The sequence below is a fragment of the Zonotrichia albicollis genome, chromosome 8 (assembly GCF_047830755.1).
Source record: "Zonotrichia albicollis isolate bZonAlb1 chromosome 8, bZonAlb1.hap1, whole genome shotgun sequence".
Classification (NCBI taxonomy): Eukaryota; Metazoa; Chordata; class Aves; order Passeriformes; family Passerellidae; genus Zonotrichia; species Zonotrichia albicollis.
The window spans coordinates 23,482,674-23,499,577 of record NC_133826.1 but is presented as its reverse complement, the minus strand read 5'-3'; the positions used below and the strand labels follow the sequence as shown (position 1 = coordinate 23,499,577).

General features: G+C 43.0%; 1 protein-coding gene across 1 annotated transcript in view; it reads left to right on the top strand.

Moving 5' to 3' along the window:
* Positions 1 to 3,878: 3,878 nt before the first annotated feature.
* CDC73 (cell division cycle 73) overlaps positions 3,879 to 16,904 on the top strand; it is a 102,948-nt gene continuing 89,922 nt past the window's right edge. The window contains exons 1-7 of the mRNA XM_074546278.1: positions 3,879 to 4,127; positions 9,470 to 9,575; positions 10,553 to 10,622; positions 11,618 to 11,680; positions 11,768 to 11,820; positions 12,207 to 12,295; positions 13,580 to 13,796. Of these exons, the coding sequence (XP_074402379.1) occupies positions 3,997 to 4,127; positions 9,470 to 9,575; positions 10,553 to 10,622; positions 11,618 to 11,680; positions 11,768 to 11,820; positions 12,207 to 12,295; positions 13,580 to 13,796 (729 nt within the window). The 5' untranslated portion in view covers positions 3,879 to 3,996. The remainder of the gene's footprint in view (positions 4,128 to 9,469; positions 9,576 to 10,552; positions 10,623 to 11,617; positions 11,681 to 11,767; positions 11,821 to 12,206; positions 12,296 to 13,579; positions 13,797 to 16,904) is intronic.

Here is a 16,904-nt window from a genome sequence, read left to right as displayed (position 1 = left end):
TGTTTTAAAATATACTGCAAGGAAATGCACACTTGTACTGATTTGGTTTTGCTCACGTGTATCTGTGAAAAAGGGAATGTGTGTTCATGCATGATCTTTCTGTTATCTTCCTGGATGCTGATTAATCTTAAATGAACTTACCTATGATGAAAAATCATCTCATGTTTTACAACTTAATTTTGCTTTCCTACAAAGCATCAGTATAACCTGTTAAAGTAGTGAGAAAATGCAATTGAAACATTGTACCCATGTCATATGCTCACATTTTACTAAATGATAATTTCCTTGCTCATGTCAGATAATGATTTTGTAGCCTAATCTTCTGTGACAAAACTGATAAACTCTCAGGTATCTAATGCCACATGAAAATAGTTTCATATCAAATTCTGATTAAAAGATATAAATGCTGGCTAATTATGTCACTATGACCCCTAAAGCAAACTGTGGGAGCTATTTTGTAAACTCCCAGTTAAAACTTGTAATGACAGTGTCACATTAAGCGTAAATCCAGTATATTTTTGCATTAAATGTGGCAGAAAATCATCCCCCTGGCATTCCAGCTGCTCCTCAGATATCAGAGGGGCTGGGACAGTGGCCAGTTCGGCACAGACATGCAGAGTTGGTGTGGCACTGGAAAGAGATGACCTGTGGAGTTCCGCCCAGCCCAGCCCAGCCCAGCCCAGCCTGTGGTTCTGTGCTGGTGATGAGTGCCCTGTGTGCAGGAGTGTGTGTGAGCCCAGGAAATATGAACCATGCAGTCACAAGCACAGTCAGGTGGGAGATGCCAGTGCAGCTGTGGAGGGATAGAATGTAAGAGAATAGTGCAGAAGGCAATGTCACCCCTGAGGAGTTGCAGCTGCACTGATCACCAAAGATCAGGAACAGGCCTGCCCTTAACAGGCCACAGCTGTGTCCAATAAGGATGAGTGCTATAAAAGAGTGGCTTAGTGGCTGGACAGGGGAGCTGGGGTTTGTTGGCTGTACTGAGAAGAAGGAGTCAATGCTGTGAGAAGCTGCCTGTGAAAAATCACCAGGAAGGTATGGGACTTTTGCAATAAGATGACAGTATGTAGCAGTAGGAGTATGATCACAAACACAGGCTGGCTTTCCCAATTTCCTGAGCAAGCACCTGGTATATTTGAGGGTTGGAGTCTTACCCAGGAGGTGTCCCTGTGGGGAGGAGATAGGCAGAGCCCTCTGACAGTGCCAGGAATCAGAGATGGAGTCTCCTCTGACCTCCCTCACCACTACAGCTGTATTTATATTGTTTCCAGTGAGTGACAGGAGAAGGTGAAGCTGTGGCTGACACAATTTCCTGTTTAAGTGGAGTTTGATTTTAGTCATGTGGGGGTACTGACACAAAGCTGGGTCATTCCTTTGGCTTAGTTACCGGCATTGTTCCTGCCAGAGCATGACCACAGCACCTCTGTGCTGCTCCAACCTTGGTTTCACTCCTGCATTGATTTCAGCAGGGCGAGATCAACTTGCTCCCTGCTTTGTTCCCTCCTCCCAGAGCAGCACACCCAGCTCCTGCAGGGATCCTGCTCCTAGGGATGCAGGCAGCTTGTCTTTGCTGACCTACTGCCAGTGCACACACTCCTCCTTGCTCTGCTTTCTTTTTCTTTTCTTTTTTCTTCACTGTTCTTCCCAGGGAAGGCAGTCTTAAGTGAAAAAGGAAACCAGAACTAAAGTGTTTTCTGGAAACCTGAAAATAAATCTCTGTGCAGCTGACTGTGTGCCCCATTCCCTGCTCCCTGAGCAGCAGAATGGAGCGGGATTGAAATGAGGGGCTTTTTGGTGTCGTTGTATCACAGTGACTGTGTGTCTCACTGAAAAGAGGTGTTCCTTGTGGAACAGCAGATGTACAGGATGTGTTTCTGAAGAGGTAGCACTGGTTTAGGGGATACTGGGGCTTTTGGATGAGGCATGGAAATGGGACTTGGCCTGCTGGAAGCATTTCAAGTCCTGATCCAATTTTCATAAACTGTAGCTCTAGTTATAATTCTAAATCCATTTCAGGAAATTATATTGATTATTCATTATGCCTTTGTCTTCTAAACACATAAATATTACTCTATACCCATATAAATATTGGCAGTGATTGGTTTTAATACCATATCTGAAATGTTTTAAATACACTTGTGGTGCTCTGCATGTTGTTGTTCTGACACAGATGGGGATATCACTAACATATTGAAACAGGGAATTCTATAGGCTGTTGGCTTTTAGTCTGTTTTGTCAGCCCCAGCACACGTTATTTACAAGAAGGAAAATGACCCAATTCTGCCTTTTGCAAATTTAAGATGGTATCGTTTTCTGACAGCATTGGAGAGTGTTAAGAAAATTCTGAGCATCAAAGGTTAGAATGAGTCATAATGAGAGCTTGTTTTGGGGTCTCAAATCCTGCAACTGGTATTCCCCAGTGGGTACCAGTTTGTTTGGTTCCGCTGGGAATGCTACACTCCCAGTTTTTGTGTGTTTGAGCAGGAGAAATTAACCTGGAACATGGACAGAGCATGTGCCAGCTGCACCTGTGCAGTTGCTCAGGTGAGCAAACTGAGCTCTGAGATCCCAAGTTCTGCAGGGTAATGTGGGATGTGCTCCATGGCATTACTATTTGTCCTTTTTCACATTTATGGGCAACATTTTTCTAATGACTTTTTTTGCTATGATTTTTTTGGTGGTGTATTTGTATCAGATTTTTTGTGATTGATAAAGCAGAGACTTTTCTTTCTCTCTTTTTATCCAGGATACAGAAGATTTTCTCTCCAGCCAGCAGAGTGAGATGCACACACAGTGTGTGAGAGAATCAGTCGCAGAGTACCCTGGGTTTGGAAGGGACCCACAAGGATCATCAAGCTGCACTCCTGTCCCTGCACAGAACACCCCAATAATCCCACTATGGATTGTGTCTGAAAACATTGCCCAAAAGCTTCTGGAACTCTGTCAGGATTGGGACCATTACCTGCCCTGGGAGAACCTGACTACCGTGAGGAATCTTTTCCTAATGTCCAGCATAAACTTCACTGATCCTGCTCTTCCTGCTGCTCCCTCTGCTCCTTTGACACCGTTTTCTTGAGGTATCACCCTAAACACACCCAAACCCCTTTCAGGGCCCTTTAAAACCTCTTTGGTGTCAGTATAACCCCTCTGAGTACACCATAAACCATCCCAGTGCCTCCAACACCTCTCAAACCTCCTCAGCACCCCCAAATCAATTTTAGCTCTCTCAGACCTCTCCCAGCACACCCTCAAGCCCCATTAGCACCCCAAATCCTTTTGAGCACCCTCTAAAACCTCTTTAGCCCCACTAAAACTCCTCCCAATGTATCACATGCTATTCTAGCATCCCAAACACCCCTCAAACCTCAACACCCCCCGAAACCCTTTTTAGTTGTGCTTTAGCATCCACGAATGCTTCCCAGCACCCTGAAAAACCCCATTAGAGCCCGCAAATCCATGCCAGCACCCTAAAACCCCGTTAGCACCACCCACTCCTTCCAGCACCCTCTAAAACCTCTTCTTCAAACCAAAACTCCTCGTTTCCCCCGCCCAAACCATCCGAGCGCGGCTCAGCCCCGCGTCGTGACTCGGCGGGCACGCGGGAGCATCAAAGCTCCAGAGAAGAGCAGCACGCCGATAAACTCGGGCAGTGATTGCGTGTAAAGCTTTATTTCCACATAAAACATGAGAAAGCTCAGCGTGCTCAGGACGGAGCAAGCCGCACCCGCACGCCCGCCCCGCCTGTGCCGCCGTGAGGGCAGCGGGGCGCGGCCGCCGTGAGGGACAAGGGGGCGTGGCCTCCGCCCCGCCAGCCCCGCCCCCTCCCTGGTAGGGGCGGGCCCACGTCGCTCCCATGGCAACGCGTCCGGCGTCGCCCCTAGTAGGCGGCGCGGCGGCGGCGTCGGTTCAGGCATTCGCGGCGGGCAGCCCGGGGCGCGCCGGCGGGGTCCTGCGGCGGGCGGCGGCGGCCGGAGTGGTGGCGGCCGGGCGAAGATGGCGGACGTGCTGAGCGTGCTGCGGCAGTACAACACGCAGAAGAAGGAGATCGTGGTCAAGGGCGACGAGGTGATCTTCGGAGAGTTCTCCTGGCCCAAGAACGTCAAGACCAACTATGTCATCTGGGGGTAAGCGACGCGGCCGGGGCGAGGGGCGGGCGGGGGGAGAAGTTGCCCCGAAGTTGCACCGGGGCAGTGGGAACGGGGCTGCCGCCGTCCTTGGCGCTCCGTGGGCGGCGGGGCGGACGTGTCGGGCGGGCCGGTGCCGCTCCCCGCAGGGCCTCGGGGCCCCCGCGCCCTGCCCGCCTGTCCCGTGGGCGATCCCCGTACCCTGGCAGCCCGGCGGGCGGGCAGCGCTCGCCGCTACCTTCGGGAACGTTCCCGGCTCCTGCCCTGGGCCGGGAGAGCCGCGGAGCCGGGCCCGGGCCGGTCCTCGGCTCCCGGCGCTCCTGTCCGTGCCGCGTCCTGCAGACTCATGCGATGAGATGGCAGCAGGCAGCGGCTGCTCCCAAGTTTTTCCGGTGTTGGGTGAAATAGACGCGGTGTGTTGTTGCTCGGACAACGCTCTCGGGCGCACGGTGGGGTATTGGGGCGCTTTGCGCGGGCCCGGGAGCTGCAGTCGGTGATCCCGATGGGTCCCTTCCCGCTCAGCACCGGCTGTGGTTCTGTCCTGGGCTGTCGGGGCTGCTCCTTTGCCAAAGCAGCGGGAGCAGGGCAGCGAGGCCCGGACCGATTCCCTCTGATGAGCTGTGCAGGTGCGCTGCCCCCACCTGAGGCCTCTTCCTGGGCAGGACCCGGTGCAGGCTGTTCCCTGGTTGTTCTTATCGTAATAAACAAGTAGAGAGAGAGAGTTTACGTGGCTTAAATGATTGTAGCAGATGAAATGCCTGGTTTTAGAAAGCCTCTAGAAAATGAGGGGTTTTACCTGTTGAATTTTCCTAGTATAGCGTGGATTGTTTACATTGCAAAGGAGTTTTTTTGTTTGCCTTTCCTCAGAATTTGGCAGCTGCTGCTTCTTGGTGTCCTAACTAGAAGAGTTTCAATGAATCCTTTTCAAACTTAACAGGGAAAAATAAAGCTCAGGTGCTATTCAAAAAACCTTTGTTGAATAGCAGAAGTGCCTGCAGATTTCTCACAAAATCCCAAACTTGCAGTGAAGTCTGACCAGGAAATATTATTTTTTCCCCTCATAATTATGATATGACTATTACTGGCCGTAGATTGAGAGAGAGAAAGGAATTAAGCCTACTTGCTTATCTTCAGTAGTAGGTGGACTTTTCATAGCTGATTTTACTTTGTACCTTAATATATTACTAGAAATGTGCTTTTTCATTACCTGCTTTGAGCTTTCAAAAAGTAGTTTTGGAGTTATTTATGCTTCCTGGCTGAGTGGGGGATACTGGTATGTAGACCTAAGAGGAAGAAAAATATTTGGACAAGCAGTTAAAAGTCTTGGCTGTGTTTTTGCTGGGCAATGTGTAGACAGATGTGGTGATTTCCTTGCTACAAGTTACTTTTCCCAAGTGGTAACACGTAGTGGTTAAGTAGACAAACAAGTTGCATTGCCCTTCTGCAGGGAACAAGAAACAGGAGAGCTTGGATTAGACCCAGAAATTGTTACCAAAACCCTAAAAGCAGCTGGAGAGCAAACTTTGCTATGTAGAGCCAGGCAAGTTTATCTTCCTGGTCAAGAAGGATGTGTGGGTGAACAGAGCAGCAGCAGCTCCTGCCAGAGCTGTGAGTGCTCACCTGGGGTACACTGTGGTGGAATTTGAGGGGTTTTGTTCTTTAAATCTTGGTTTAGACCAGTGGCTTCTGAGCTTTTGGTAGGACCAGACTGCTCTCAGTTCACAGCATTTCTTGTCAAGCACTGTGGCATTTTGCATGTCTCAGCTTTGAATTGAAGACACTGTAAAAATGAGACCAGTTCTGCAAGCCGTGCTCAGTAGCTTGAACACCGCACTTCAAGAGCTGCTAATTTAGGTAATTGCTACACTCAGGAGGGACATTCTCAGAAACTTTCAAGATTCAAACCCTTTTATATTCAGGTCACTTGACAGGACCCAAATTATGCTTGCACTGAGCAGGTGTGGGTGGCTTAATCTTTCACAGAGCAAACCTCGAGTTCTGTTTTAGGTGTCCCCAGCTGTAATTGCATCTCCAGCCTGAGGAGAGTAATGCCAGGCTGAAGAGCAGCAGTGGCATTTGTCCCTGCTCGAATTAGCAGTAGTCCCAGGAGACATTTAGCTGTGGCTCCTCGGGCAGCTTAGCTGGCAGGAGTCAGCAGTGCTGCCCTGCATTGCCTTCTCTCTCTCTGGCACAAGTGTCACCCAAACAGGGAACTGGGCTGAGGAATCAAGCCAAGGTAAAGGTAACCTGGAGGGGGGAAAAAAAGTGGGGGGAAAAGCAACTTTATTCCAGTTTAGTTTCCAGATAATAATTATAGGGATGCTTCTGCTGGCACACGAAAAAGGCGAGGTGGTCTGAGGTGAAGTGGTTTGTGTGTTTTGACCTATGGGCCCTGAAGAGTGATTAATGAATGTGTTTCAAAACCAAAGGAAGGAATCAATCTACCAGAGAAATTTATTGCTTTGTTTGCCTAGTCAAGGGCTTGGATATGCAGCTGAGTTTGCAAACAGTGAGCAGCTGGCCCTGGGTATTGTCTGTTGTGTGATACTCAGTGTGCTTTGTCTTGCGGTTTTAAAGATTTCTGCTTGGTTTTGTGGATGAGACATGGGTCCTTGGTACCTCTGTAAACTTCAGGCTTTGAAACAGGAAAAAGGAAATAAAGCTGTTAGAAATGAATAAATTCCTGGTGCCCACAGGTGGGAGGTGAATGGATGAGAAAGAAGTCAGTTTCTGGTGTTGAAAATTACCAGGTGAAACTTACTCTCTTATTATATAAACATTTTCTCAATTTTTAGCTGGAGTTTATTTTGTAAGAGATTAAATTGTTCCTTACATTTTTACTTAATGATTGTTAATAAATTTGTTGAGGTCTGCCTCCTAAGATTTTTCTTTTCTAATTGTAATTGATACCATAACTGAATGTGGGAAATAACAGAATTAATTTCTATTTCTACTTGGGATGTTTGTAAATTGAATGAGGCAAGCTACCCTCAGATCTGCCTGTTTTTAGTTCCCTGATTATTCAGCAGGAGCACACACTGATGTTGAAATGTCAGTTTAGGCTTAGATTTTCTCCTTGTGTGCAACTGCTTGTCCATCTGATGATTTCCTATTAATGCGCAATATCTTGTGCTTCTAAAAAAACATCCTCTTAGAGCCATAATGAGCACGGGCAATTCTTGTGTGTGTGGCTGAAGTGATGAAGTACCAGCTGTGCCCTGCTGAGCTTTGGCAATGCCTGTGCCTTTGTAACACTGTATTGTTTCAATTAGTACATAATGGTTCAGGATTTGTTTGTTTTGGTATTTTGTCATTTCTTGCTAAATATTGTAAAGCTTGAGTAGATGACCAGCTGGACTTCTCTGTCATGCTCAGTGCATATGGCACACTTCAAAGAAATAATGAGTGATTCTGGACTAAGACAGTCTGCAGTGTTTGTTTAAAATGAAGTGACAGCTGCATCATGTGACATCATGGCTTTGCTTCTGAGCCAAGCCTGTGTAGAGGAAGCTTTTGTTTCTGCTAGTGCTTCCAGTGTGTTCAGATACCACCTTATCAGAGATCCTTACTGCTTTGCTGCTTGTTCAAACAGTTCCTTGCTGAGGAATCCAGTTCTGGTGGCTGCCTGTAGTTGTGAAGCCAAGTTTTGGCTTCTTAGCAGTTGAAAGAAAAATGCTGTGTGTCTGCTCCCTTTCCTCTGCAGCAACAAAAAGTACAGGCACCCTCCACCTCAAGCACACCAGGTTTTTGGAAGGAAGGGACAGTGGTAAGAGAGACCCTTTATTCTACAGTTCTGGTATCCTGAATCCCTTTTCTCTGGATGTTATTCTTACATTGGTTTTCTCAGGCATCATTGTGAAGGTGAGGTTTTGAGCTTTAGTGCTGATAATAAGTTCTGAACAGGTTATTGGGCACTCTTAGCTAATTTCAGAAAAGTAATGACAAGCAAAGCAGTAGGTGGCATTAAATCCACAGTACTGAGAAAACAGGCTTTCACTTCTGTTGGTTTAGTAGATTTTTGTGTGGCTCTTCCAGGCTCCATAAAGTTGTGACTGAGTATTTATTTCCTCTCCCTTCCCCCAGCGAGGCTGGCACTTCTGTGCTGTGTGTTTTGGTGCTGATGATGAGCCATGAGTAAAGCCACTGTACTTACAGGGAAAACTCTTTTAATGAAAGGGTTTCTTCCTGAAATTTCTTGTTTATTGACAATTCCCTGCCAGTCTTAACTTTATAGCTTTGGGCTGGTTTTGTGGTGGCTTCTCTTGCTCAGGCTTTAAGGTGAGCCAGCTGGTCAGGGACGGGGACTGGGCAGTGTGGAGGAGCCCTGTCCTGCCTGGAGCTGGGGCTGGACATGTCCCACAGTGGGGCTGGGCAGTGGAATTGCTGCCCTTGCTGCTTTCCTGGCTGCCAGGGCTGTTTCTCAGAGCACTGGGAGTGTTTAGGGAATGGGGGTTTTGAAATACGGACAGGCATTGCTTCCCTAAAAAATCTTGTAGTAACAGCATAATGGGTGAGAGGGGGGAATTCTGTTCAATGTACTTGGAGCCAGGCTGAGCCAAGCATTTATTTGGCCTTGTTTGGTGTGGTTTGTTTAGTTTTTTTTTTTTTTTTTTTTTTTTTTTTTTTTTTTTGTGAATAGCTGCACAGAGCAAGTTCCCTTTTAGCCTTAAGAGCTGTATCTTTGAAACAAGCTGTTTGAAAGCTCAGATTGAACTTGATGCTGTTGTGTTGCTCTGATGTGGTCTGACTTCAGTATGGGGTTTTGTGTCCTTCAACATTTTGCTGATTTTATTGGGCAGTTAGTTTGTAGTCACTCCCTATTTTAATCTTTGGGCACTGTTTTGAACCCTTTGCTCCCTAGACTTTGTGGGATTTATATGTCCCAGGTTCACACTGTGCTTTCTCCAGTGCTGAGCGTTCTGGCCTGTTGTACCTGAAGATGATGTAATGCTTTATTTCATTTGCAGCTCAGTTCTGTTTGTCTGGCTGTCTCACATATGATAGACAGTTCCTTTGATAATCAGAATAAATACTGTGAATGAGAGGGAATGTGTACTTACATTTCCCAAGTCTTGCTTATTTATTTCACAGCACATCCAACTCTTATTTTGGGAAGGTTTTTTTAAATAATTCATTCATTAAAGAGGCAGCAAGAACTCATCTCCCTCACGTGAAATCTTTAGCACAATTGAGAGCTCACTAGTTTGGCAATAACTGATAATAATGTTAACTGCTTGCTTTTTAAACTGTCATCTGGAAAGAAAAGAGACCTTTTCTAAAAGAGGATGTGCTTGAGACAGAGATGGAGAAATTAAATGCTACAACCTTTTCTTGTGTTACAGGACAGGGAAAGAGGGCCAGCCCAGGGAATACTACACTTTGGATTCTATCTTGTTCCTGCTCAATAATGTGCACCTTTCCCATCCTGTGTATGTCCGTCGTGCTGCAGTAAGTAAACCATGCAAAATGTGATTTTTGTCTTGTGATGATGAATATGTGTGAAGTTATTTTCAGGAATGATAAATGCACTTGTGTGTATCAGTTTGGCTGGGGAAAGTGCGAATGAGATGCAGCAGAGTGTGTGAGTGTTTAAAAACAATCACCTCTGCACAAGGATCACTTGACAAGTCCTGTCAGGGTGGAGTATTTTTCTTGACAATTCAATTCCTAACAGATTATCCCTTCAAACCACCAAATTATGTTTACAGCAAGAGTTTTTTAAGCAATTATTAATAGTAATGGCAGCATTTATCATGATAGTCTATGGAAATAGTTGTTTCCAGCACTAAACTATATCAGGAATACTTTTGTCCATCTGTTGAGTGGAGTGATCCCAATCTAGAAGATCCTTTGGTGCCTTAGATGGCAGGGATCTCCAGAATGGAGAAAAGCAGAACAGCTTTGGAGTGGACTTGGAAGTAAGCAATCCAATAAAAAAAAATATTGATCAAGCCCTACAAATAAAGGAATTTTTAAAAAGTCCTTTTAATTTCCATTTGACTGTTCTCTGTGAGGCCACTCTTCATCTTCCCTTGTGTTTCATTGTTACCTGAGGCAGCAGGTGTGGAACAACACAATTGAAATACGTGATTTCTATGTATCAACAGAGATTCCTGGCAGGGAAGTGTTTGTGTGTGAGATAAAACACACACTTGTTCTTGATCTTACTAGCAAGTTTGAAGGGAAGGGGGAAAAAGGCTGCCCCCTCTTTCAGTTTTGTAGCAGGCTGTATGTTTAATTCTGTGTAGCTGAACATCCTCTAGGATGTGGTTGGGCTTTAATCTTGATAGTTAAACTTCCTTGGGTGGCAGGACACATGGTCATGTCTTGGTGTGAATGAGTAGTTTTCAGTAAAAGTGAAAAATCTTCAGCCAGAGTCTCTGTGAGGGAAGAAGAGTTTAATGTCTCATCTGCTGTCTTTTCAGACTGAAAACATTCCTGTGGTAAGAAGACCTGATAGGAAAGACTTGCTTGCATACCTAAATGGGGAAACATGTGAGTGATATGTTCTTTTGATTTGGACACACCTTACTCTTTACTGCTTCATTTTTTTGGCACAAGGGAGGGCTAGGAGGGGAAGGCTTGTGACAAATAGGCAGTTTGCATCTGAACTGAATGTGCTAAACTTCTCAAACAAAGTTATTATTTCTTGCATTTTTAATTGTGTTCTTAAATGAACTGTTTTGCTTGGATAGGGGCTGCATTCCTATGTGCATGTATAGAGGTGAACATTATTATTACTATTAACCTACTTTGGTTAATAATTCTGTATTAGAATGCTTATCATGTATGCTTTTTCCTTTCTTAGACTATGGGAAGCTTTCAGTAGTACATTGATCTTGAATGCAAGAAATGTGTGGGATGACATCTTCAGTGTAATAGAATATATGGAATTACTGCTTTGTCAGTCTGGCAGGTTTGCCTAGCATTTCATCATCTTAATTTTTTTGTTAGCAATAGTCAGAAAGAGGTTTCTCTGAGAAAAACAGAAATATCACCTTTGTAAGATCCTCTGCTTTGTAGGTGGTCTTTAAATTTTAAATATCCTGGAGTATGATATTATTTCTGTAATGCTGAGTAAATTCACTTTATATTTTGAAGGGATTACCAGGTTGCCTTTAAAAAAAAAAAACACCAAAACTAGACGAGCCAGTAGATCTTGATTTTTGAGTCTAATTCTCATTGTGACTGTTTTTTTATGAGTGGCATATAGAGATCAAATTAATCACTGATTAATTTATGTAGGAATGGACCAGAAGAGGTCACCTGGTCTGATGCACTTTTCAAAGAAGGGCCAGATGACCCTGAGCAACATAATTTAACTTTACCTTGTCAGGTTCTGATTAGTTCCACTACTCCCAGTCTTTTACCACCTTTGCTACCTAATATGTAGAGCTTCCATTGTTGCACTTTGTCTGTTGTCCTTCTTTTATACCCAAATATTGTTGCAAATATTTTCTTTTTAAACTGAATGTTCTGTTTGAATGCAGCAACTTCATCAAGCATAGACAGAAGTGCTCCACTTGAAATTGGCCTTCAACGATCCACTCAAGGTACAGTTTAACTATAAAATAACTTTGAGGTTATTTTATCAAAATCTACTACAATCTTGCATTTTTAATGTCCTCTTTTTCTTCTAGTTAAAAGAGCAGCAGATGAAATATTAGCAGAAGCAAAGAAACCAAGAATAGAGGTAATGACAGTGACTATCATCAGTATAAATTGTTGGTGGAGGTAAATGAGGGCGTTCATCTGTTTTTGTAGGAATTCCATTGGGTTACCCGTCCTTTGGTGTACAGGTAACATGGAAGTGGGAACTGGGAGGGATTAGAACTCCATGGGAATGGGAAATGAAAAGGACTAGAATTCCATGGGAATGGGAACTGGAAGGGATTACAAGTGTAGATTTGAACAATTGTGATTCCAATAGCTCTGGACTTAATGTTCAGATCAAAAATCATTGAAAATAAAGATTGTCCTTGCGAATGTGAAGAAAATACTTGTGAATAGCTTTAATTCTAGCTGTGTTTCTATGTGAAAAGAGAGTGCACAGAACTTAAACAAGACTCTTCCTTGCAGGATGAAGAGTGTGTGCGCCTGGACAAGGAGCGCTTGGCAGCTCGGCTGGAAGGACACAAAGAGGGCATCGTGCAAACAGAGCAGATCAGGTGGGATTATGCTCCTTATGCCTAATGCTTAATTACAGGATGGAGAGCAATTTCTGCTAAAAGCAGCCACTTTTGCTTCTGTCCAGCAGCTCTCAATGGCAATTTTCCTCTTTGATACTCTCAGTAATGTTCGAGGAGTTAGACCTTGAAACACTCATGACAGCGCAGATTTGAGGCATTTATAAAATCCATAATTATAGCTAAGCACATGAAAAATATGTACTTTGAGTGATTTCTTCCTATCTCATATAGGTATATTTAGAAGGAAATGATAGAAAAAAAATCTGTTTGTCGCATAGGTAGAAAGCATAAGAAAATTCAACTATGTGTGATTTTGTATTAACTAGCACTCAAGGTAGCATCCACATTATATTGCAACTTTGCAATGCTGCAGTGAGTTGTTTGAATTAGTTTATATTCTCTAAACAACTACCCCTTTAAAAAAAGTACAAATATTTACAGGTGGTGAGTTTCAACTCCGTGCTTGACCCTGCTGTGCGCCAAGCAGCAGCACAAACAAGTTCCTTTCCCCGTGACATAGTTACAAAGGAGAATGCTTCACAGCCAGTACTTGCATTCATTTTGTCATGTGTTCTCAAAGGAAAAACAACCCTATGTAATAGTAAATTTGGTATGGACAGTTAGTGTTGTGCAATTCAGTCTTGAGCTTTTTTTCTTCAGCTCACCTGCAAAACAGTAGGGCTCACTGATAGCCCAATGCTGTTTACAGTTAAAAACAAACACACAGAGATGTTGCTCTCTTGGACTCGAGTGAGTTCTCTCAAACCCAGATTAATGTGGACAAGGTTCCCACCATCTGTTTGCTGACCTGCATGGTCTGAGATGGTATCACATCTTCCAAGGGACCAAGCACCTCAGCCAAGGTTTAGAGTAATGCTTTGAAAGCCTCAGAGCGGCCAGGTGTTGGTTGACAAAATTCTAATCCACTAAAAATAACAGGAAACTGAAATTTGCATGTTGTTATAAATGAAGGTGTTAGTCCTGATGCTTTACATTTGGGTTCTTTATTTTTGTTTGGTATAGTTAGGGTTTTTGGATGGTCTTTGTGTTAGTTCTGTGAGTTTTTTGTCAAAAATTGGATTCACATGCCCAAAACAGAAATGCCAAGCCTATATAATATTTCAGTGTGTATATTAGATGGCTGTTTTGTGGTTTATAGCACAGCCTTAAACTTTGGCAGAATGAAGTTACTTATTCAGATATTCTTTTGGAAGATTTGTTTGTGCAAAAATTCAGTCTCTGCTGTTACTTTTGCTCATTTAGGTCCTTGTCTGAAGCTATGTCAGTGGAAAAAATTGCTGCTATCAAAGCCAAAATCATGGCGAAGAAAAGATCCACTATCAAAACTGATCTGGATGATGACATAACTGCTCTCAAACAGAGAAGTTTTGTTGATGCTGAAGTGGATGTAACTAGAGATATTGTCAGCAGGGAGAGAGTATGGAGGACAAGAACCACAATCTTACAAAGCACAGGCAAGGTAATGCTCTGGATATGAAGGTGGGTTTTATGATCCCTATGACAAACTGCATTTTCATTTTCTATATCTACTTTGTTAATCAGGGATGACAGTGGGATTATGCTCAGTGTTCCGTGTCAAGGTGGGCTTGCAGGGCTGTTGGCACAGTGACAAAAGTGTTTGTCCTTATCATGTTACAGTAAATCTAAATTGTATCTCCAGCTACTTGCTTCAGCCATTTAAAAGATACTAAGTAATCACCTAATTCCTGTTAACCAAAGCTGGCTTGGCCCTGCAGTGGGGAGGGCTCCAGGAATGGGTTGGAAACAGACCAAAGTGGAGAGTAATTGACAGAAAGAAAATGCAGGTTCATTGGAAGCCCAAAGGCTTCTACATTGTAGAAAACACCAAAAAAGTGAGGAGGAAAAATGCTGGAATGAACAAAACCAGAGAGTGTTGCCATGAAGAGGTTTTTGTCCCTTGATGCTCCTTTGGGCTGCACTTGGTTAGGTGCTATTCTGAACATGGTTGCAAGCACAGCTGACAGCTTGCTCTTTTTGGTCAGTGAAGCTTTCTTTATTGCAGAGCTGCTTGGCACTAAATTTCTCAAGGGAGCAGTAAGTCAATTTCTAAAAGATTTCAAGGGTCTCTTTTCCTGAGGTTATTGTCAAACTGCATCCTTTGCCTTCGCTACTTCTTTTAAGTATTGTCACAGGAAAATAATGTTGAGAAATAAATGAACTGTCTTCATTTGTCTTGTTTTTAACAGTATTTTACATAACTCTCAACTTCCCAGTATTGTCCCAGGGTAGAATAATTTAATTCATGAATGATGGGGTAATTACTGGGTATGTGGCACATTCCTGTGTGCCACCTACAGAGTGAGTGTTGCTTCTCTGGATCTCACAGATTTGTAGCAGCCTCGCTGCTGAGAGCTGATAAATTGGTAAAAGCTTTGATGTTTTAGTCATTGGGAAGATTTGTACCAAAGGAATCTCTGTAGCTGTTCTTCCTTTTGTGAATCATTCATGGCATTCCTATCTCCACTTTTCTTCTGAGTGAAATTACAAAGATAGTAGGGAAGAGATGAATGTTTTTGTTGTAGTATCCCTGTAGTAACAGTGAGATGAGGTTGTGACTTAAAGCAAAACATGACCCAGGGAGAAAGGCAAGAAACAAGAGGTGAAGTTTGCTCTTGGATGCAGTTACTGTGAGCAGCCTGATGAGTTGTATGGGCATAACAGCAAATCTTCTATTTCGGTTTGTGCAGGCTTGCAGGAACATTCTTGGTAGCTTGGACAGCAATCACCGAGTGTTAATGTTTATATTTTCCAACAAGTAGCAGTGAAAGTAAGTAGATAGAGAAACATCACGTGTTGCTGAGGGCTGTGATTTATCCCACAACAGCTCAGCTTTTTCATTTATAGTTTGGTTGGGTGGGTTGTTTGGTTTTTGGGTTTTTTTTCCTTTTTTTCCCTCTATTTCAAGAACTTTTGTAAAGACTTTCTTGAAAGTTGTAAAGAAACTCAGATATGTTGTCTCAGGCAAATAGTTTCTTCCCTCCTTCCCTGTTCCTTTTAAGAATTTTGATCAGGGAAGCCTGATACTGCTCTGCCAGTGCTGTTTTGACTCTTCTATATGATACTTGAATTGCTGATGTGCCTGATGATAATTCTTTTTATTGTAAATTTTCACTATCTGCTTGGTATGGGTTTATCTGCAGCCTGTGGAATCCTCCTAGAGTATTTAAAACCAAAATTGACTGTAACAGTTCATGCCTTTTGAATTCCTTTGGAACTCCTGGGTGAGTGATAACAAAGAGTGAGCACTCCTAAATGTAAATTTTGTTGTTTCTTTGCAAAAATTGCTTCAGTCCAAGGCTGCTTCTGAGGCTCTTTTCCACAGAGAAACACTCCTGTGTGTGTAGCTTTTCTCAGTGTTCTCTGTAAATGAACTAAGATGCACAAACAGCTTAAGATGCAAAAAGTACAGAAAAGTAAAAGGCCACAGTAGAAAAAAAATTCTTGACCTTTTCAGCTTGCTGACAGGTTTCCTTTGCTTTTGATATGTTTGAGGAAAATATTGATTCCTCCAGCAATATGCTCCTCCAAATTCTTCATAGATGTCAAAAATATTAACTGTATTTCTGAAGCATTTACTGTTTCTCCTTTTGGACACACTTCCCAATTCTGAAGTTTGCTTTATAGAACTGTTCCAGGATGCTTTTAAGTCTCTGGTGATGTAGTGTTCCTTTTTAACATTTAAAAAATTCTCATGATACTTGCATTCTGTCCTTTTACCTGCTGCTTTTATTGCCAGCATTGTCATTGTCACAAATCTCCCTTTGCTGAAACTACAGTGAAATTACAGATACTTTCCTGGCTATGAGTTCTGTTTTTTGGTTTATAAGACTCTGTAATTTGAGTGCATTGATGCTCCTGTTGTAGAAGGTGCTTCAGCAGCTGTGTCATTCCCAGTTTCAGTTTATTTGACCCTTAAGATTTCTGTGATGCGTCACACAGGTCCCTTGTCTGTGTGACCTCTCTGCTACCCTCTTTTGATCAGATGTTGCATTGATCCCTGGATGTTTTTTTACTGATTTCTGTGAGGTTCCTATTGTGTGTAAAATCAGACACTTCAGTTCACCTGTCATCTTTTAATTTTAAGATTTCTACATTTGCATTTATCTGCTTGCTTATTGTTATGTTTTGCTTAAAACTTCTTGTTGAGTTCTTATTCCCTAGTTTTCTGTGTCATTATTATGCAGATCTACCTCTTTTGGAAAGTCAGTGTTGATTTAATTCCTAGTAGATGAATCATCCTGCTCTCTCTGTTTTAAGTTTTGTTGGCTTTCCCCAAGTCTATACTGCAGTCTTCTAAATTTTTATGAATAATGTGACATTTTTATGTGATCACTTTTCAGAGCCAAATTGCATCTGTTTTATAGTATAAAGTTTTTTTCCTTCTCATAGTGACTTAATTTTAGAACTCTTTGACAGTATATATTGTTTAAAGGAATTTAATTTCAGGAAGAGTTTTGAATCCATACATAGACTGTTTACTATCATAAGTGTTTGAAATGTTAAGTTTTGCATCAGTGCTCTGCACAGGTTTCAGCTGTATTCATGT